We start from the raw sequence: 24,334 nt of genomic DNA on the forward strand, positions 1-24,334 counted from the left end.
AAAATTTATTGTGAGTACATTATTTGGAATGAGATAATGCAATGAGATGATACAATGAAATTCGACAAATTCGAGGCCTTTACACTTTTCAGTGACCTACGACTAAGCACTATAGTCTAAGTTCAGTCAAATTTTTTGTCGGGGGCTGACTAGATTCAGGTAAACCTAGAGACATTGCAGACCGGCAATTTGTACTCCGGGGACCGGTACCGGTCCATTGGACCGGCTTTGAGAAACACTGGTTTATACCATTGTTACAAACTGTTGATATGTGATTTTAATTGTTGGATGTGTGTCCAAATTCCAGTAGTTTTTATTGTACATATGCAGAAACATTTAATAGTTCTCACACATTCCATGTCACACCATGACATGTAAATGTATAAATAAACAATGATTGCTGATCTTGTATAGTGTCCATTAACTTAATCAACTGTTTAATTGTAGTAAGTGATTGGACATTGTATCTTAGTTGAATTTGTGGATATATACAGAAGGAAAAAGAATTAATGCCATAGAGAAGTGTACATGGTCTGACACATTAAAACATCTACAGTGTCATGCTTTTAGGTAATCCATGTTTCTGTTGTGATTAAGATATTCCAAGGAGAGACTATATTCATGTGGGTAGTGCATACAGCAAGAATAGTGCCTTGGGTTCTGTGTTGTGTCAACACTAACACTCTCATAACAGGTTTATGTATTTCATACAACTTTGTGATCATGAAGGTATACATACTATAATTCTGATAGTACTTAGTGTATTTTCACAAAATTTGGCAAGCTATCAGTAAACATTACAAGTCTTTTGTGGACAAAAAATCAGAATCTTTAATTATGTTTTTTTACTAAAAAATTTCTGAATTATATGGAGTCAAAAGTGTTGACTGCTCTGAGTACAAAGTGATTTTCATGCTAAGGTTAAAAATACTTTTCTTTCATCAGAAAATTTTCAAATATTATTTGTATAATCCCTAAAATCTTTTAAATAAATATCAAGCTTTTTTTTTCAGAAAATCATTGTTTTAGCTATGACAAAGTGAGAAATCCAAAATTTCATTACTTTCACATCCTATTACCAATGGTTTGTAGTGAACTTCTCTTAGATTGTCTCATCATTATTGGTTCTTCCTAAGGCAAAGACTCGTTTCAGATGGAGTGAGCAAGCCTTCCAATCCCTGAAGTGTGCTTTAGTAAAAGCCCCTGTGCCCAGCATATCCACCATGAAATTGTGAAAATGCCAGTGATAGTAGAAATGAAATAGTGTTATTGCATTTGGTGGATGGAGTAAAACATGCAATTGCATACACTTATCTTGCACTCATTGCTTCTGAACACAGATACAGTACAATGAAGAAAGAACTGCTTGCAATTGAGTTCTTCATAAAACACTTTTGGCATCACTTGTTTGGTAGAAAGTTTACTGTTGTTCAAGTTGATCAACCATGTTGTTGAAGTGGTTGATGAACTTAAAAAAATAAACAATGGATGATAGCATACTGGGTAACAACATTGCAGGAATATGAGTATGATTCAGTTATAAATTATCACAAACACAAATAGATTTTCTCACCAAAGAGATAGACCCTGTATATTAATTGAATGTCCTGGGCACCATGTGGGAAATGGGACTATTTCTGCCATAGTGACAACAAACCATACATTAGGAGATTCTACTAGTGGATAGATGCTAAGATGATTGCTTTGGGAGCTTCATGAAGAGAAACTGAAAGACCAGATGTAGTCTGGATGCTCCTTGCCATGCAACAGGATATAGTTTAACTGGCTCAGCATGAGTGTAGCCTGGCTACACAGATCCTATGCCACTTATACAAGCAGTTACTAGTGCAGGAAAGTGTGTTGTTCAGTTGTTATCAATCACTGAGTAGTAGTTCTCAGCCTGTGCTACAACTAGTAGTACCTAAAGCTTTGAGGTATGATTCTACAGACTTTTCACAACACAGATTTGAGGGCACCGAGATGTAACATGCAATTTTGTTAATGTTTGAGGTATGATTCTTCTGGCCACATTAGTCAAGATGTTCACCACTAGAGTGAACATTGTATGATGTGTGATTCACAGAGAAAAAGCCTGCTTAAACAAGCTTAAATACTGCAAAAAATTGTTGGTTCTTCTTTACAGAGAATAGCCCTGGATATCACTGGATCATTTTGAGAGACAGATCACTGGTATCTGTATATATATATATATATATATACTTGTAATCATTGACTACTTCACAAAATGGGCCAAGGGTTGCCCATTGGTCGATATTCCTGAATAATTTTATCCCATTCTAACAAAAAGATGAGTAAAGAGTTAAGAGCACTTATCTGGCTGTTCAAGATGAGTCAGGTGAGGAAGTGTCAATTCTAAAGACAAGATTTGGCTCCGATGGTGATGATCAACAGAACCAACAACAACTTCTCAATTGATATGACTGGATTAGACTTCCCTACTACTTGATCTTGGAAAGTTAGGACATTCATTTGGGTGAAAAATCAATAATTGATAGAAAGTAGCATTCCTTGCTTTCCGAGCTATCAGATGATTATTTGAACTTGGGACAATTTTGTTGATTGCAATAATAATGGGGCTAATAAAGCTTTTGCAACCCTTACTTTCCTAGCCACAAAGAGATTTTTTCAAGGTAAAATATCAGAGGGATTTAACAACAATTATTTACTTGATCTAGCTGAGAGGCAAGAGCTCTACGATTCTCTCTAGATCCTTTTCTGTGCATCAGTACACTGGAAAAGCACATAACTTCTTTAAGTGCAGTGAGAGAGCTATATTTTATCACTGTTTGTTGATGTATACCATAGTAACAGCATAATTATTAATCTTGTGTGTTATTAAACATGAACTTTATATCAGCATTGACTACAAATAGGTGAGAATAAATGCTACTATCAAGTGATAAATGTAATGAATTATAATCAAATTTAAATTGACAAAGAGAGAAACTTAAAAAAAAGAGTTTTACCAGTTACAGAGAAGCTATACAAGAAATTTTGAGAAGGATAACTCTAGACACAGTAACCAAAACAGCAGTTAGCTTCTGTATCATAAGTAAAAAATCACACATTGAAACAATTGAAGAACAAACAAACAAACAAGGGATGTGGTCTTGATGCTTGAACTTGCAATGTTTGAAGCTGACCCACTTTTCTTCATCCATGGGTAACTGGTTATGGGCATGGTATTAACTTCATAATGCGAAGTCAAATTTAGTACAAAAATATTTTTAGATCTTAACTCTTATCCACCCTTATAATTGATTACACCAAACCATCCCTCAATGGCAAAACATAAATACTGCAACAATGGGATAGGATCATATTGCTCTTTTTGTATTATTCAGCGAAATCAGTGGAGTATAACCTCCTTTCCTCTGCCCATATATATATACATTGAAGCAGTGATTGAGGATATTGTATTAACAAAAATTAGAAAGATTCCTCTGCTAACTGTAAAACAATTAAAAAATTTTATGTCAAGACTTATTATTATTTTTCTAAACCAGAATTTTGCCATGTGCATATGGAAAAGTTGTATCTTTCTCTTTTAATTCCTTTAATATATAGGAAGATGTTATGAATACGTGTGTTATTTATTTAACTCCATCAAAAGAAACGTTGAAATTACTGCAGTGTCCTAAGACAGCAATAGAGGACAAATTACAATGGGTGTGAGAAATAATGAGGATGGTTAAGTTTGACAATATGAACACAATTATTACTATTATATAAGAAAATGCAACATACTTACTTGTGCTCAAGAAAAAGACAGTCACTACTGGTGGATCATGCTTAGGTTCACAGCTTTCTCTCTTTCAATATAGATCTTCACAGAACTAAAACACAATGTTCTTAAAGTATGATCTTTACATAAAGAACTTTTAGTAGAACTGAACTAAGAAAACACTTAAATTGTACAGGTAAACTTGTTTCTTTGACCAGTAGACAACATAACTATGTGACTCTTGTTCTCTCATGGCATTGGTCTGCTCTAACACACAAAAACTTTAGCCAGCAGATGATATTACAGTCATTAATACTTTTAGTGTGGATGCTATTTGTTGCTGCAATATCCCTTTGGACAGAACAGACATTATCTAGTATAGAGAACAAATAAATAAATCAAGTAGTATAAGGCAACCTCACTGACTTTTCAGATCATGAATTTATGGTAAAACTGCATAGAAACTAAAATGAAAAAATTGAAAATTTACTGTATAACTAAAAGCAGATAGAAAACATATGATATGCTTGTATATCATACTTTTCATCTCTTCCTTGTTCTGATCTTGTCCTCAAAACAACAATTAAAATTAGCCTATAAGAAAAATGCACAAAGTCTGGATTGGAATGCAAGATTGACTAAACTACAGTTAGTAATCAGACATCAGGTAATGGTCAAGTGACATGTCTTCAGACTTGACATGTACTCACACTCAACTTCATACATATAACATGTGTCCTGAAATCCTCTGGGTTTCAGTTTGACCATCTGCCTTGTGATCATGCTGCTCTCTGTGTTCTCTGCCAGAAAACAAGAATACACACTCCATACTCTCCAACTCAGCCTCATTCCTAGCCTGTTGTCTTGTTGTTACATACAGAGCTCAGTTCCAATAGGAAACAATGGGATCAAGGCTGTTATAGTGTTCTACATATGTAAACTCCCTTGGGCTAGACAGAGCTAACCTTTGCTAGTGTTTTCATTGTTTTTACTAAGGATTCGTCTTCCATTTATAAAATATTTAACAGTTTTGGCATGAATTACAAGATTTTACTACATGCATGGTATCTTTTTCCTCCCCTTATTATACTTAAAGCTTATGTTTTCATGTACCAGAACTGTATTTTATAATCAAACAACTTTTAGAAAATATTCAGTAAAACTGTTTACTTATTAAAAATATTTCTATCATAACCAAATAAATTGCTGGGTACACCAGTGTATATATTTGTCATGATATCTAAGCCATCATCTGTGAATTTCATGTACTACTGATAATTTCATTCATTCATTAATATTTCAACTTGATTAAGTTTATATAGGTTCTGCACTATGCACATGGACTACTCAAAACAAATACTCAATATATTCATTGACAAATCTTTATTTTATTAACAATACTTCACTGAGAAATATGACTTTTTTATGTGAAAGACTTGTAATATTAACTGAAAGACTGCCAAATTTCATGAAGATATACCCAATATATTGAGAGTTATAAGTATTAAATTTATAAAGAATTTAAACGAGTACAAAATTTTCACGTGATTGGTCAAATTGACCAAGCCCGTATTGAGAGAGTTAAACCATTTGACTGGGAATAATAAGGCAAATTGTGCATCTTTGCCACATTAAACACTTTATATAGCTCAGAGAACAAGTGACTGTTAAAATCATCTCCCTGATCTGTGTAGAATTCTTTAAATACTCAAAACCATGCTAAACAGCGCTCTCACAAAACATAAACTGTGGACTGTGCCAAAGTATCAACCAGTGGATAAGCTTTTACAGACTTCTTGAAGTAGTCTATGGCAATGAGTATGTATCAATAACTTCTTTCAGTCTTCAATGATATTCAGGACCATGCTTTGGAAAGAAAGTCTCACAGTATTTTGGTTGGGCTTACTCTGCCTCTGCTGGTTCTTTCTCTGAGCATCACAAACGATATAGAATTAACATCAGTGCTGAACATCTCAACTTGAATGTGGCAACAAGTACAGGCCACAAGGTTCTCTGTAGCCTTTGTGTTATATAAAGTTCAGGGTATCTCTTAAAGCTTTGTAGCTACAGCATAGTTGGAGAAACTTGGTTCAGTGGTTTATAATGGCAGCATGGCACTCCTTCTTGCACTTGTAACTGACCATACAGTTGCCAAAGGTTGTGTATGACCATGCTATCTTTGTCTGTTTGTGCTGGCTGCAATTTACCTTACCACCAGATCTGGGACAATGAGTTGCTGTTCCCAGAGCTGCCTGTTAATTGTGCCATCCATCCACTAGTGGAATCTCTTACTGTATGCTTTGACAATTATGTGATGGAAATGGTTTCAACTTTCACACATTGTCCAGGGTCAAGATATTCCATAAAAAGACATGATCTCAATGTGTGGTGAGATAGTCCACTTATGCTTCCATGTTGCTGACTCAGGCAATGCACTATGATAGTCATATTCTTGTTATCATCCAACTATTTCAGCAAAGAATGGTCCACCTAGTGGTGAATCTCATACTATATGAGTAGTGGTGATATAATTTTACAAAGACTACATGTGCAAACAATTCTCCATTGTACAGTACTTGCATTTGAGAGCCAAAAGCTAATAACTTGCTTATGCAAATATATATTCCACTTTGCCCTGCAACTATGATAGAACTATCCCTGTTCCATTAACAGTGGCTTCAGTATCCGATACAAGTTTGCGGTCTTGTCATGGATAGTCCAGCACTGAATCATTCACTAAAACTAGCTTTAGGGATCAAAATGCTCCATCAAAAGTGTGTCTCAATTTTAGTGAGAGCAAAAGATGGTGCTCCTGTCTTGGAGAAACTATCCACAAACTGTGAAGATTGAGGTGTAGATTTCTCTCTTGGTCACAGCTTGAAGCCAATCTCTTACCATTGCTATCTTAACAGGGTCTGTACAGGTACCATATCTACCAGAATGTGATCAAGAAACTCCACTTTCATGTGCATGAGCTAACATTTTCCTGGTTTCAGTTTTAAGCCTGCTTTATTTTTCCACTGGAATAACATTCAGTTTTTTAGCCACAGACTTTAATGTGTGACCAAACATCAAAATGCTAGTGTAGACCAGGTATCTTTACTACTGCAGCTCTTTCAGCGGAATCTTCATTTGCTTCGTGAAAGTGGTGGGTGTGTTACACAGGCTGAATGTACATGTGATCTTTACAGTATAAAGCTTAGTAGTTGATTCTCCACAATTTTAAAGCAGTGTTATTACTTCATTTCTTATTAGATAGATGACTTCTAATGCCTAGTGTATTGCCAGTTAACAGAACAAAGTTGGTATTCACTTCCTGCTGTAGTGGCCTCACTCTGAGAGCTTATAAAGTAGCAAGGTCTTCTAAGGTCCTTGTCACTTGTGTGTGAAACTGAAACTTAGTCTCCCATCCTTATACCCTTATTAGTACATACTAAGCTCCTTCCAGCCTTGACAGAGCTGGGCTTACTTCTAAACCCTTTGGTGCAAGCAGTTTTCTGTGCTGTCCTAAGGCAATGGCTAAGCCCTACTTGTTCTCTGTCAATTTTCCAGAGTGTTTGCCATGGTGTCCATACCTTTTTGCTTAACATCCTGGACCTGCTGATATGATGGTTGGTTCTGATACTTCTGTCTTCTTTGCTGCTCAGCAAAGTGCTGACATTGTTGGTTGGCTTGCAACCAGGGGGTGAACCTTGCTGCAGCATAGCTCTGCTCACTCCCTGGAGACCAGTCTGGCTGCATTTCAGTGCTAAAATTTCAGGGTGGGTGTTAACCCTTCAGTTGGATCTATTTTAATACAGTGGAAATACCTAGGTAGTACCATCTGCTGTTGAAATTGCCACTGCAGGCTTCTTCCTCTCCTTCTGGACAGATGCTGCTTACAGGGATTCAGACATCCAGATGGAAAATTGATCCTGGTTCAGAGATACAGAATGACAAGCTACTGGGGGTGGTTCATTGTGCAACCTTGCACAACCCTAGGTATCATGAGTTGTTATTGAGGTTATGAGAAATCTTTCAGTCTTGAAAGGTATCCCCCCTCATGGTACAGAGTTTTCACCTATGAGTGTCTGTTGTCTCACCTGACAAGGAAAGAAGTCTGACTGATAGAAATCATCCACCATTGGCATGTCCAACCTTTCTCCACTTGTTGCTTGTAGTCTGGGCCCAGGCTAAGGCCATTGTTCTCTGACTGGTGACAATCTAAGAGTCTTTTAGTAGAAACCCCTGTGGTGTCCAATCCTCAGTCATACATGCTTCTTTGCAAAAGTCCTGTGTCCAGTAAAGGACTTCTCTTTGACTTGACATATCTCTCCTACAGCCACCTGTGTATCTGCTAAACCCCTCTTGGTCATGAGTATTTCTACTCTCAGAATAAGTTATTTTGATTCTAAAAGCATTCCTTTAGACTTGGTAAACTTAAGAGGTTAAGAAAGAGCTGGCACACATGTTATCAAGCCTAAAACTGCAATAAATCCTGTTGTCACAGAACCAAAATTTTTTTCTTTACTTTTGGTATTTTCAGGTGGAAAGATTCCTCTAAAAAATTATCAAATAGGTAGTTCTGCTGTATTTGAAAACTTTACTGCAGGACAAGTTCAACAAAATGAACACAATCTTTATTATTAAAAAAAAAATGCAGCATACATATTTGCACACATGAAAAGACAGTCTCTTTTACTGGATCATTCTTAGCCCCATAGGTTTCTCACTATCATGGTAGATCTCTGAAGAACTAAAATACAGTGATCTTAAGATATGATATTTACTTGAAGAACATCTAGTAGAACTGAACTAAGAAAACATGCTTCAGTTCTACAGGTAGACTCAGTTTCTTTATCCACTTGACAGTATCACCTTGTGACCATTGTTTCTCATAGCATTGGTTGGCTGTAACATAAATATGAGCAATTCAGTTAGCAAAGGATATTACACTCATTAATATTTTCAACATAGATGCTGTATGTTACTGCAATATCTTTTCTGGGAGAAAAGACATTATCTACCATAGAAAAACAAACAAATCATTTTGAACAAGGAAACCATAGTTACTTTCTGGATCACGTGTTTATTCTTAAACTACATAGAAACTAAGTAAATGGAAATATAAAAAAAATTCTTTATAACTAAAAGCAGGTTGAAAACATATGCTTACTTATCACAAGTGTTGTCATGAAAATCCCTAACCACACCAGCCTTAAGATAACATCATTTATTTACAGTTTCAATCCTATTAACAATATCACGCGAGATGAAAAATGTGCACCACAGCTTCCAGTAATAAAGAATAATACTGAATCTCAAGGGCAAAGATTTTATGTATTGTACAACTAGCTTATAAAGTATTAGGATATTGCTGTTGTGTTTAAATGGTTTTTTTTGTGATCTGTTAGTGAGATGTGGTTTATGTATTGAATTTTAAAATGGAAAGTTGTACCAGCGTTTAACTTATTTCATCTTGATTTGGATAGCATACCCATCAGTAAGCAGCTATAATCTAGATATACTTGATCATACATGCCTCTATAGTGTAAATCAAACACCAAAGGAGCATCATTTCATCACATTTAAATACAAAAACTGAGTAATATTAAATATAATTTACAAAAATTAAAGTTACAAAATAAAATAGTAATAAATTTGAAATTATAGAATCAAGTCATAAATTAAACTGAACAGAATATGGTACAAAGTTAAGACAGAAAAAAACTAAATCACATGAACTGAAGAAAAGCAAAATAAAAATAGAAAATGCAGAGATAGCCATGTTTTTAATGATAAATACAGGATGAAAGAAAATAATAAGCTAAATAAACTGGATACAGAATTAAGTTTAAATGAAGCTGAAATTAAATAAAAGTCACAAAATATATAGTATTACTGAATACAAGTTAAAAATTGGATACAAAATTTAAATCAAATTATAAAGCAAACCAAATTCAGAAATCAAGAATCATGGTGTAAAACAAGATTAAAAAGTGAGTTTAACCCTCTCTCCATAGACATTTTTTTTGTGCGTGTTAGTTTTAGTTACTTTCAAAATTTAATTAAACTACTTACTCTTCATGTTATATCAATAAATACAGCATAAAAATGTTGCTGAAAACCCATATTTTAATAGTTTATTTAAGTTTTAAGTGCTTAATTTTGTAAGGCAATATTTAAAAAAAAAATAGAATTTACCCTAGTGTGATAATTGTGACATTTGCTTACTAGACAATCCCCTCTTTAATTTATTTACCACCCCTACAAGAAGTACGAAATAAAATGTAAATTACTTGTTATAATATTATGATCACTAAGGCAAAGCATAATTTCATAGTTTTCAATCTTATTTTGTTACAGAGCCATGAAATAGACAACCAAAATCCCTCTTGCTGTGCCTACCTGTCACATTCTTTCTTTCATAAATTGTCAACAGCTCTCTCGCTGGTGTTCAATACTAAGTTACTTATAACCAATAGAAAGCCAAGATTTTCATCTATCAAATGAAGTATTATAATACATTGTTTTCTGTAAATAGGATTCTCAATATTTCTTTCAGTTCAACCTTGATTTCCTCGGGAAACACATTGACGAGCTTAGATTAATTTGTAATAGTTTTTGTTGTATAGTTAGAAAGCCAAAACAACTGTAATAGTTATGGGACATTATCTGCATATTATTTCTGTGTGTTCTTTGGTGCATTATTTAATTAAATAAGAAACTTAGTGCAGTATCATCATTAGTATAAAAAAAAGTATTAAGTGTCATCGACAGTCAACAGCAAAAAAAAGAAGACTCAGGCAAGTACTTTTTCTTGTTTTTCATGTGTATTCTTTATTTATTATTATAAAAGTAATTAAAACGTAAAAATAGGTATCTCTTTGGGTTAGTTAAGGTTAGATTTGGTGAAATAAATAATAATGATATAATAAAATTGTTTTACGAGTTATGCTGGTGAGCAGGTCGTGTGCGTTATCTAATTTGATAGTGTAACATGAGCTGCAAGTTCACCAAATGATTTACAATTTATAATGGCAGGAATAGTAATTAGCCAAGGTTCAAAGGGCAATAAAACAATAAACTTTAGATATAAATAGATGTATATTGTTATGAGTGTAAAGCTATTTAGGATAAACAAACATAGTTTCATATTACACTTTGAATCATTCTAGAAATAAAAAAAAGGTAATTTAGATTTTAGTTTGATTTTTTGTTTTGGTAGTTATGAGGTCAGTGAAATTGACCAACCTTGTATAAAGTTAAGGAAGAGAAAATAACAGATAAAATATAAAGTTTTACTGGAAAATACATTTGAAATTTATTTAGTATGTTTTGGAGATTATACAATTTGCAATTTTGAAGACAAAGAAAATCATTTTTAATCTTAATGTGAAAATCATTTAGCACTTGGACTAATATAAATAATATATATTCATGGATAAATCTATAGTAAAAAATACTTCGTTACAACATTAAAAGGAAATATTAGTAAAGCAAAAAATAAATGATTATAATATAAAATAATAAAGAATTAGTATGGGAAAACTCAAATCAGAATGGAGCACAATTATGATGAACTAAGTAAGAATAAATTAAGTAATATCTTGAAACTGAATAATTAGAGTACAAATGAAACTTACAATAATAGAAGTAAAGATAAAATACATTGAATATTTATGTTGATTCACACATACTGTTCACACTGTGCCTCTAGTCAGTACAGTACCTCCCTCTGGAGATGCTGGATTTCTTCTAACATTTGCCTATTTTTCTGTCCATCCCATCATCAGGACTTGTTTATGGCATAGTCACTTGTCAATTGCAGCCTTTCTGAGTCTGGAAGGAATGGATTTCATTGGCACAGTGGAATGGGAATTTCTTGAAGTCCACTGCTGGTGAAATGGTATTGTTCAGAATAGTTGGAGCTACTGCAGTGATAAAAGCTTCCTTATTTGCCTTTTTGTGGCACATCTTAGAATTGAAGTGGTGCTGTAACTTGAGGAATATGCTCCTGGGGCATGGCATCTTGTGGAGCTGGTATGCATCACTTATGCTCTCTTCCACTGATTATGGATATTGATACTGCCTTTTCATCTAAGTGATACCTTTTGAGATGATTCATGGAAAAGGTGGTGAGTGATAATTGGGTGAAGTAGTGGCTTTCCTTGATGTACTTGATATATGGAATATTGGAGTAAGATTCTGGCAGATTGAGTGTCCATAATTTACTGGAAACTCAACCTTGTATCCATGTGTCATTATCAGAACATACCATATGATGGTAAGTTCCTGGTTCTCTGAACCATCTACTATGACAGTGGGTGCAAGCTGACTGCTATGACCACCCAAGCTGGTGGCCATATACAACTCAGGCTTCACTAGTTAGAACTAGCTGCAGTTGCAGGCATATTTTGCAAGTGACTCTAATGTATCTGTTGCATTGTTGGTATGGATTATATTTGCATCCAATATGGACATTCCTATAATTTGTGATAAATTAATCTCAACTGAAGAAGGGGCTGTGTTAGGGACTCTGTTTTTGAAGCCCTTATGTTCCATCTGGAGTCATTTGTGGCTCTACTTTGACACCTTGCAGCATCTGCTGTAGTGGAGCTAATAGATGTGGTGATCAAAACTTTTCAAGTTTTGGAGACCAGCACAGACACTGGATGCTGTTTTTGAACAGTGTCACTGTTTTTCATTTACTTCAGCATATGGTTTGACATGATCACTTCAAACCATGTTACCACAGAAACTGCCTCTGACAGAGAGTTGAGATATTCCTGAAACCAATGGGGTCCAGCATGATCTGGTGGTTAGGGTACTCGACTTACAATCTACAGGTCACAGGTTGGAATCCATTTACTGAACATGCTCAGCATTTCAATTGTGGAGACATTATAATGTAACTGTCAATTCCAATTTTCATTGGTAAAGAGCAGCCCAAGAGTTGGTGGTGGGTGATGTTGACTAGCTGCTTTCCCTTTTTTCTATCACTTCTAAATTAGGGATGACTAGCTCAGATACCTCTGAAGTAGCTTTGTGCAAAATTCAACATATGGACCTGAGACCCATATGATGCCACATGGTTTCACTTGACAGCTGCTTGTTAAACTTATCAATAAATATCTCATTAAAATCACCTGGAGACATTTTCAGGAGTACCTTCCGTTGCAACTGCTTAGCTCATACATATTACATCAGTGGCAAAGTTTTCATGGGGCTCTTGCCTTCAAGCTTTGAATTCAGTCTTTGGACTAGTCAGATTTCTGTGAGGTTGAATCTGCACCACAACTTGTTGACAACTATATTTCATACATTTTTCACTCTTTGTTCAAATGTTTTTGAACATCAAATGCTACCTTACTTACTCTCGGTATCAAATGTTATGTTGCCAGTCAAGAGTAGTAACTCAGGTGAGGGAATTGTCCAAGTCCTTTTTTACTATGTCCTCATATAGTGGGAGATTTACCTGATTCACTTTCCCACCAAAACTAAGTGATACCTTCTATGAGATTTTCAGTATTCAGGGGAGGCCTTCATCCCTCTCCAAAAAGGCAATAAGGTATGATTGCAGCAATGACATCTTGTAAGTGTATTTAAAACTGCCTTAAAAAGTGTTTACACACAAAAGAGCTAGTTGTGTTGTATGTGGTAGAATAAAACATAATGTATCCCATGATATCACCCTCCTGAAGTTCCTTTCATTTTGTTACATATGCAGTAATTTGATGAGCATCTTGAGTGTCACTTTAACTTTCACATAACCTTCTCTTTAATGTTTTGTTACATTGTTTGTCTTCAGGACTTTATAAAAGAAAAAAGTTATTAATTTCAACATGCTTAATTAATTTTTAAAACTTTTACATTAAAATTTTTGTCTTTAAAATGTTTTTATTTATGTTTTTCTAATCTTTAAACTACAGACTGTATTTATACTGTTCACTGCCAGCAGTGTTCACATGTTACACCATATCAAGCAGTTTTGTGTTTTTACTGGTTACAACTATAATATAAAGAACTGACCATACAAATTGGGTGAAATCACTCATTTTCTGTTTAAAATACATAGAAGACTCCAGAAATAATTAGTGAATTAATTTCATTATTATTGATATTTTCCTTTGTAATCAACAATGTCATGGACCCACAAATCCCTTGGTGCATAAATAATATATATAAAGAAAGGTGATAGGATCTATTTGGACCCCAATTAGTATTTCTGGGGTTTTTTATTTAGTATTTTTTTTTGTGAACAGAATCAGCTAGATCTATCTCACCAACATCAAATGGTTCTGCTAGATGGTGATCTCAAGACTCCAGAAGGTGTTGCTGCAGCAGCAGCTGCAGCTAATGCCCTGCAAAAAGCAATGAATGCTCAGATTCATCCAAGTGAGGATATATTTTTCTATTTCAAGTCAAAACTGAAAATTCAAATTATCTCTTAACAAAAGTGTTTTTCCATTGTATGACAAAAAATTTAGTTTTAAAGTATTTTATGTACATAGTGTTGGCTCGTAATACAATGTGTAATGAATTATGTCACACATTTTCAAGGATTAATTATACTATTTTAGCGACTGCTTATGCTGTTTAATACATTCATATATAAGCTTTCATAAAAGTGTTCAAACAAGGCACATGTTACAACTATATCCGTAACCAGAATACCTGAAAAAAATCTAATTTTTTGCAGATTTATATATTTTTCTTCCGAGAATTGTTTAAACATTGTATCTGTTCTTAAGAATATGGGAACTTTTATATAACAACAATTTACTAGTTTTTCTCATTGTTGTTGTTAAATAATATATTTAATAGTGGGTAGAGACCATTAAGGTTTTTTAAATAAATTTGCACTTTAAAATATTTTTTAGTATCATACACATTAAAGTAAAAGAAACAATGTTACAGGTAAAGTGTAGAACATGTTTCCTTTTTTTTAATGGGAAACTTATTACTGCTTACCATTGATCACATATTTAGATCCAGTTGATACAGGTATCTAATTATTTCACAAGGGTTTCAAAATTTCTAACTTTTGCCCATTTCAAGCATGATAAGTTGATCATAGTTTGGGATGTAATGTTTTTTCTTTCTTATCCATTCATCTTTTGCTGAGTCTAGTATTTCAAAGTGTTCAATGTTTGGCTTTTTACTACAGTTTTGGTTTAGATGTTTGTAAATTTCAGAGTTGTCTGAAAGGCTATTTTGAGCATGTTCCTTGATTCTGGTAGCTAGGGTTTGTATTGTTGAACCAAAGAAGCCATGCCAAGAGCATGAACATGTGTATTGATACACCACAAGTGACATTTTTTGAAGGAGGTATTTTGTCTTTGAAAAGGAAAAAAAATACATATTTATTTGTTTGGTTTGAAAATCACTCTTAAGCTAACTTGGGAATAAGTTAATTTTAAAATGTTCTTGATTTTTCCTTCTAGTTTGATGCCATGAGAACCAATGAAGGGTAACACCAAGTTGATAGAACATTTGGGAATATTGAAATGGGAAATCTTGGGAGTGTAAACTTTATTAAGTTATTCAAAGATATTTTTCTTGATGAATGCTGGGGGGAGCTCATTTTTTAATCAAGTTTGTTTGACATTGATTACTTTATCATGAAGATTACAGTAAGAGCTAGTAAGTTTAGCTCTATGAATTAGAATGCCTATTAAAATTATTTTGTAAAAGTCAGGTATATATATTCTGAAATAACAATACAGAGTAGGAAATGTTGGTTTGTGCTAATATATAGTTTTGAACCTGTTGTTCTAGAGGTTATAAATTTCAACATATTCTTTGTGGGACTGTTGAGTGACTATTCTTCTGGTGTGAGTATATAAGGTCCAGTGGCACCTAAAGTTCTCTCTCCCAAAAATCAGTGGTGATGGAGTGTTGCCTGTATTGTAATGTACTGCTAATTGATAACTCATAAGAAGCAGTGGAATATCTTGATCTCACATTTTCTGATGTACTTCCAAGTAAATGGCTAATTGATATAAAAGTGTACAGTTGTATCTCTCCACCATGCCATGAGAAAATGAATGAAAGACAGTTGTCCTGGTATTCTTGATTCCAAGGTTCTGACAAATTTCTGCAAGCAAAGCAGATTCAAGGTTCCATACTTGATCTGGGTGAAGTTCCATAGGTACCACAAATCTGAAAACAAATTGATTGGTGAGATATAGTTCTTACTTCCTTGTTAAGAACAGCATGTACTTCAGACTGTTTGGAGGAATAGGCTATCACAACAAAGAAGTATTTATTCCCACTGTTAAATCTTGGCAAAGAGCCAAGCATGTTGACAGCAACATGAACAAGTAGTGTTTTTTGATACAATACTGCTGTAGCTGCCCATGCTTTTTCTTTCATGGACTTTTTTGCTCACAGCAGAGGTTACATAATGTATAACTTGGATTCTCACCAGTGTCTTTTTAACACCTAAGTGTCCAGTTCTTCGGGAAATTTGTAGAGATAACTGAGTGCTCCTTAATGTGGAGACTGTGGAAATACCAGCTGTAATTATTGTTTCTATAAACTGGTACCATCCAATTTCTAATAAGCCCTGTTGTAAACATAATGAATCTCACTGTGTCCAATGCCTCTTTATCTTTGGGCCATATGGAGAGACTGTTTGCCAAGAGGGTTTTTCTGTATTATTCTTGATCCAGTAAATAATTGGTTTCAAGCTCATATCTTTGTGAGCATCTTTCAGTTAAGTATTTTACCATATTAGTTCTTCATCATCACCTGTGGTTGTCTCATTTTAGACTACACACTGTTATACTTTAGGTTGTATAACTCTACTATCTCATGCTTCTCTTTTTCTCATGGTGTTTTCAATCTTCATTAACACAGGATCTTTGGAATAATGCACCAATGCTTCCATCCATAGTGATGCATGATGTTAAAGTTATGGTCCTAATAGATTCTGAAACTACCTTGCTGTTTTGCCTTCAGGATTGTACAAGTTAGCCAGCAACTTCAGTGCTGTATGAGAATGATTTTAGAAAAAGACAATAGAAAGATCATAGTTCAAGAAATCCTCTTACCTTGCACAAGTTCCATGGTATTAGCCAAATTAGCTGTCTGTGTAGCTCAGGAAAACTTTCTTGTTGATGAAACAATTCACACAATTCTTGAAATTCAGCTTAAGATTCTCTTTCCTCAACTGATCAAGAATTTCCTTAATGCAATATAAACATCATCAAAGGTAATTCCATGTCTAATTATCTCATCCAAGTATATTAGTATGATGTTCCAGGGTAGTTCAGAGAGAATGCACTCCATTATTTGTTAAAATGTAGCAGTGCATTACATAAATCAAATGGTAATAGTTTCCACAATCCATTTTATGCAGTATTGGCTGTCTTATCCTTACTTTCCTTGCCATCTTGCACTTACCAATATCAACTTTTCAGATCCAATGCTGAAAACCATTTTGATCAAGATAAAGCATATCGTAGGAGAGTTTTTGAAGTCCCATCTTTCATTACCAAATCAGATTTAACAGTTGTATATTTTAAACCAATATTGATTAACATGCTGCAAGGCTTCCAATCAATAAACTTGTGGACTTGTGAAAATAATGAACCTCTTGTCTCACGAGAGGCAAATGGAGCACTCTCAGCTGAATGTCTTCACTCTGTAAGCTAATTCCTGTTTTTTTTATATCTGATTGGCTCATTGTTGTTCCTTAGGGTATTGCATCCTCAATGTAATTAACAATTGTTGATTCCTCACAGTCTTGGCCTTAATGTGTGTGTTTCACATACTTAGAACACGTTCCTATTTCTAACATCCTTTGATGGAGTTTTTATTCAATACAGGCTTTCATCTCTAATCCCTAGCAATATATCCATATTGTTTAGGGATTTATTTCCTCTATATTGTGCAACTAGTAGTCTAACTGATCATTTTAGTGATTTTAGAATATTTTCAGGGAGCATTGACGTTTCAGAACTACTTGATCTGAAGATCATGTAACATCATCATAGTGCCTTATTGTTTATCTGCCACTGATGGTTTCATGTTTTGCTGTCATCTGGAGAGCTTTCTTTAAAGTTGTACACCTACTTTGATTCAGCCCAATTCTCAGATTCGTGTCTGTTATGGCATTTAAAAATTTGCAATGTGCGAATGAATTTATCATTTCATTTGGTTCATCCACGTAAGGTAATTGAGCAAACCTTTCCAAATCTTAGAAAGCTTAAGGAAGGTTTTCTTTGCATCCTGCTTTAGTAATTTACTTTGGATACTTCCTTCTGGTGTAGTACTCTGAACCTATTGGATAAGGTAGCTGGCAGTGCATGATAGTTGTTGTCACTAAACTTATCCTTTTAACCCTCTCACTACAGGTAGGTCAAAGTGCACATGTTATGACTTTTTTTCTTTTCGAGTTACATTCTAAATTTAATTAAACTACTTTATTATGATTGTATACAAATAAACTTGGCATCAAACATAGCTAATAAGTGAAATTTTAATACTGTAAAAATTTTAAGTTCTTAATTTTATAAGGAAATATTTTTTAAAAATCATCAATTTCCCATACTATGAGAATTGTGATATTTTTTCTCTAGGTCTTCCCTCTGAAAAGTCTAGAATTCAACGTACATTACTCATTATAATACAGATATGACTAAGGCAAATCATAATTCATATAACTTCAATCTTATTTATTTATGGAGTTATAAATTAGAAAATCAGACTCACTTGCCATGCCCACTTGTCACATCCTCTTTTTCAGAAATAGTCATTAATTCATTCTGATGTGTTATATCATTTATAACCAACAGAAAGGCCAAGTTCCAAAACATACATACCCCTGCTGACACTAATAGCTATTCTTGATCTTCATCTTTTCCATCTAATGTTGTGTTCGCTTGCTCCAGTCTTTATATATTCCATTCGATTGCCCTCGGCAATATCTAATTTGCAAAACTTTATACCGACTCTCACACTCTCTCTATGCAGGTACTGTATTGCAGACAATAAAACCAATTTTTCTTGACAAAGCATGAGCATTCAGACTAATGTTTTGTGATTTACATTTTCTTAGTTTTCGCTTTCTAATAATTGTGAATTCTTTATTTTGTTATCCAGAGATATATTTCGTTGAATTTGTTCTTTGTTTTTTCCTACAAATATAATACAAAAAAATTTAATATGAATTCCCATGTAACAGTTTCAAGCATAGAGGCTACTCAGCCTTCGTCTATTCCTCCTTTGTTATCTAGTGGTGGTCTTAACAATTTTATGATGAACTGGGCCCTTTACTAGTCACTACTATGACATGTTTGTCCTCTTCGGGACTTGCCTTGGTGTCATGGTTGGTCTGTTGTTGGGACTTGTGGAGTTGTGATGCATTTTTGTGGGGTATTCACTTACCTTCTTCTGTGCTTTTTCTTCGGCCTTATTCATCTGCTAGAATTCCAGAATTTTAAGAAGCCAAAGTAGATACAGCACATTTGCAGTTTTCTTTATCGTATTTGGCTGCTTGACTCTATTGTACTTCAGCTGGTACTTCTGTAGGTTCATCCCTTTGTGTCTCAATGTCACCTCCTTCCATTCCTTGTTCCATTGGTTCCCTTAATCATTTTTGTCCTTATTATTGGGTGCAACAGTGACTACCTAATTTCACCAAATTCTGTTGGTGGATTGTTACATCTCTTTCACCATCGATCATTGGGTTCTCAGAGTGCTGGAGTTGGGATTTGAGATTCAGTTTACTTCTCTCCCTCCTCTGTCCTCCCTTCCACTCATTTTTTTCCTCCTTCAGACCTCAGATGTATAGATCTTCGAGACTGAGCTATTTAGGAGTTGTTTCTCAAACGAGCCATTGAGAAGGGCGATCCCATTCATCCAGGATTCTATTTTCATCTATTTTTGGTGCTCAAGAAAACTGGAGATTGGCATCCTATCATTGATTTATATCGACTAAATCTTTTTATTCAGCCTCCTTGTTTCACCATGGAATCTTTTCTTCAACTTCGATGGCACTTCACACCAGGTCTTTGGATGACCAAGTTTGATGTTGGAGACACATATCTTCACATCCCCATAGCAAATTCTTCTCGTCGTTTTTTGTGTTTTGTGCATGAGGATCAAGTGTTCCAATTCTGAGCTCTCCCATTTGGACTTGCTTCAGCACCATATGTCTTCTGCTGAGTATTACGGCCTTTGCTCGGCATCTTAATTTTTTGGGTCTGTGCATACATCACTAGATGGATGATTAGCTTCTTTTGGCACCAACTCATCACATTACTGAACAACATACTCAGATTCTCCTTTTTGAAATCAGAAGGACTGACTTCATTATCAGGTTGAAAAAATCTATTCTTTTGCCAACTCAATACCTGATCCATCTAGGAGTGTTTTTCAACACCCATTTGGGCAGGGCCCAGCCATCTCTCCTCCTGCTTCACCATATGGAAGGAATTGTCAGGCCTTTGTTTCTGTCACCTTTTCCCATTGCATGGATGGTTCTGTTTGTTTATGGGATTTGGGCTTCTATTGAATCTCTTGTACCATTGGGTTGGGCACATATGAGGTCTCTTCAGTGGGCACTTTCCAACCATTGGAGCATGCACGTTGATCATTTGGATCAAACAGTCTCTTTGTTCGAGAACGAGATTGCAGATATCTGGTGGTGGTTAGACAAGAACAACACGACTATCAAGGTTCAGATATCCATCTCTTCTCGGATGGGGGCACTTTTCTTCAGGGACAGGAATTCTAGGGTGTTTGGATGAACTCTGAGATCTACCCTGCATATCAACATTCTGGAAAGTCTTTCAGTATATCAGGCAATGATTCAAGGTCTTCCTATCTTGATTGGGAAAATAGTCATGATTCACTCAGACAACTTCACAGTAGTCTCTTATCTTTCTCGTCAGGGAGGTACTCATTCTCGGGATCTCTGTTTCCGGATTTTGGATCTACTCTATTGGGCTCATTCCCACAACATACATCTTTTAGCATGCCATGTACGAGGAGTCATGAATTTGATTGCATATCATCTTTCTCGATCCCATCAAATTCTTCCAAAAGAATGGATGTTACATCAGGAGGTTTTTCAATGGATTTGTTCTCAGTTCAGAGCATCAATGATCGATGCTTTTGCAACCCATTAGAATGCATGGCTACTATTGTTCTTGGCTCCTGTTGCTCATCCACAAGCCCTGGCAATAAATGCTTTCAGTTAAGACTAAACGGAACTACATCTGTATGCCTTTCCACCTATTCATCTCTTACCCAGAGTCTTGTCTATGATTTATTCCACACCATGTCAGGTTCTCTTGATTGCACATTTTTGGCCAACTCAGACATGGTATCCTCCTTTACACTTGCTTCAACAATGTCCATCACTTTGCCCATCCTTATTGAGACAACCTCGGTCCAACATTCAACATACCGATGTTCGATGACTCAATCTTCACGCATAGAAGTTATGAGGTCCTTTGCCCGTAATAGGGGTTTAGCTTCTAAAGTTTCCATTTATTTGACAAAATCACTCCAGTGACGTACTTTGGCAATTGAACAGCAGAAATGGACTGCTTATTGTCAATGATGTCTGAGAAGAACTTTCAATCCACTTCGTCCAACTATCTCCATGATATCACGTTTTTTACATGGATTATTTAAGAAGGTCTTGCTTCTTCCACCATTGCTTTATATAAATCTACCTTAGCAACTACTTTTCGATATTTTAAATATTAGAAGGTTTTTGACTCCCCTGTATTATCCCATCTCTTAAGTTCCTTTCATATTCTTTGACCCAAACAACTTTTTCAACTGCCTAATTGGGATTTTAGGGTTGTTTAACCTGCTTGATCACATCATCCCTTCGAACCCATGGCTTCCTGTTCATTATATCAACTTTCCCTAAAAGTTTATTTTTTATTGCTGTTAGCTTCCAGATGCTGTCGTTATGATTTATTTGCCATTCACTTTCAGTGGACTCTCTGTTATTCTACCTATATTTTGCTCTATCCCGAATGATAATTTATTCCGAAAACTTATGCTGCCAGAGAAGGAAACAAATCTTTTTTTCCTATTCATTTACCTGACATTTCTCATTTTTGCAGTAGATCAGACCCAGATTGTTTGTTATGTCCCGTCAGGGCACTCAGATATTATGTGGCTGATATAGAACCATTTCGAGACCCTAGGAACGTACTTTATTCATTGGGATCCTGTAGTGTCACCTGTCACTTTAACCAGATGGCTTTGGAAGTTGATTCATATTGCCTATTTGGGCTTATCTGTTAATGATTGCAATATGCTCCACGTTACATCTCACCAGATTTGACACCTATCGATGTCTTTGGCTGCCCAGTTGAAGATATTTTGGGGGCCTGTATGTGGACTTTTCCCGACATGTTCGTATCTCATTACCTTCATGATCTGGCAGTTTCCTCTTCGATGGGATTTCGTCTTCCCCCTGTGGCTGTGTTGACTACCTCTACTAGATTTTAACAGGGAGGTAAGTAAAGTGTTATCTGACTACCAGTTATTGTTCGTTTCTCTTCTAGGATCCCTATTGAATTCTTTTGGATCCCACTGAGTGGCGAGTGTTCCCCAGTCAGGTATGCTTGTATTTGAATTCCGCACTAGCAACCTTTATATCGGTTCTCAGTTGCAAAGGGCTCTGTTGAGATGAAATGTTCCATAAGACCATCTGAATGTAATTCTGAACAGTGTTATCACATTACAGTATTTCTAATGGACCGCTACTCATGGACTATCATGAGTAAAGCTAAAGGGAATTTTGCCAGTCCCTGCTGATCTTAGAGCTGAATCAGTTGAGATCAGTTTGCTTTTAAAAATTAGGGAACATGGTTCACCTGTTACACTGTCTCCGGAGACCTGTTCCTTAGGACTCCTCAATGCTTATGTTCCATCCTTACTGCTCGGAGCTCGGGCGTCCTTACCACACCCAGTTTCCAGTTGCTTGGAAAAGAGGGCAAAGCTAGGGACCCTCATACATTGGTCCCTATAAGTTTTTTTCCCAGATGTCAGTAGGAGCAGGACCAATATACACGGGAGCCTTCTTAGCTATCCAGTGAGGGGGGGGGGGTGCTTGGACCCTCTTATGAACACTGTCAGGTCTTATGTTGTTCATGCAGGGGGTCCACTATCCAAACGCGACACAGTCCTATCTTTGGTCCTTTGTGAGACAGCATTCCACATCCTCTCCATAATTCCATGGGTAAGCAGATTTCTCCTTGTCCACTTGGTGGGGGAGTAAAGACAACTGTGTGTAAATCCAGTCTGGATGAGTTCTGGACTTTGGTAGAGTATGGCATATGATCCCATCAATCCAGACCTGGGATGTTGCCTTTTGGACTTCTTCAGGCTAATCAGAAGGATTGTCCACTTTGGTGTTGCTTTCTTTCTTTCATAAATCCTGTGGTTCGAAATGCATCATTCTGTGGTTACTGGTAGGGATCCTTTCACAAAGTTATATATATCTGCAGTCCAACTGCCTTGACCATCGCCCGTGGGATATGGATACCATGATTCCTTAAATCCAACCCAAGTTGTGGAACCTCAGCTGTTTGGTCAGGGCTGGACCATCATACTTCTATTATATTCCGTCCTTTTCAATTTTGTGTAGTTCTGGGTGAAGAGCATACCTGTTCTGGATGTAGTGTGGTGTTCCTCACTTTAATACCACTTCTCGTGGTACATATTTGTTCTTTGCAGACGCTTTCTGTATGATCTCTGTCTTCACCGGCCCCTCCGACTTCTCAAGGTGGAATTCTAGCTATTAGTGTCAGCAGAGGTATGTATGTTTTGGAAGTTATAATTTTTTTAAACTGAAAATGTATTTCCAAACATACTTACCTCCGCTGACATTCTCCCTCCCTTCCTATCTACTAAGAGCCGGTGTTAGTGACAGGAATGAGGCAAGTCTAGAAAAAGTGATTTTATTGTCTGCATACAATACTTATATACAGTATCTACATAGAGGGCGTGTGAGGGCCGGCAAAAAGTTTTGTAAATTGAGGGCAGTCAAGTGGGGTATGTAAAAATTGGAGTGAGCAAACACAATGTTATATGGCAAAGATGAAGGTTGAGAAATAGCTATTAGTGTCAGCGGAGGTAAGTATGTTTGGAAATACATTTTCAGTTTAAGAAAATGATAACTTTTAATCTGCTAAGTGATGTATTATGCTATGTTGTTTTCTGTACAGAGTATTGTCTGTTTCATCATTAGTTTGAAAGTTTCTCTCACGGTCTTCAGATTGACAGGCTTAGCTTAATTTTTAGACTTATTTAATAGTTAAAAAGGCAGAATAATTTTGATAGTTATGGGATATTGTTTGCTTTGTGTGTGTTAGTATTTTGTGTTTGTAGGTGTGATATTTAGGTAAAAAAAAAAACTTAGTGTATAAGTCACGTTATTATAAAATAAGTAGGCTTAAATTTCATCAGGAACCTACAGTAAAAACAATGTCACAGGTAAGTGATATATTTCTTGTTTTTCATGTATATTCTTTATTTATTATTATAAAAGTAACTAAAATATAAAAATTAGAAACTTATTAGGTTAGATAAGGTATGCTAGCAAGTAGCTTGTGTGTTACGTCATTTATT

The 24,334-nt window shown here is 35.4% G+C and overlaps 1 protein-coding gene across 1 annotated transcript in view; it reads left to right on the top strand.

Annotated features, from left to right (window-relative positions):
- Positions 1-24,334, top strand: part of LOC106457507 (exocyst complex component 1-like) — a gene marked incomplete at its 3' end in the record, with an annotated part of 193,715 nt that overhangs the window by 104,423 nt on the left and 64,958 nt on the right. Inside the window, exon 9 of the mRNA XM_022383480.1 lies at positions 13,990-14,122. Coding sequence (XP_022239188.1) covers positions 13,990-14,122 — 133 coding nt within the window. The remainder of the gene's footprint in view (positions 1-13,989; positions 14,123-24,334) is intronic.

Source organism: Limulus polyphemus, unplaced genomic scaffold, assembly GCF_000517525.1.
Source record: "Limulus polyphemus unplaced genomic scaffold, Limulus_polyphemus-2.1.2 Scaffold340, whole genome shotgun sequence".
Taxonomy (NCBI): domain Eukaryota; kingdom Metazoa; phylum Arthropoda; class Merostomata; order Xiphosura; family Limulidae; genus Limulus; species Limulus polyphemus.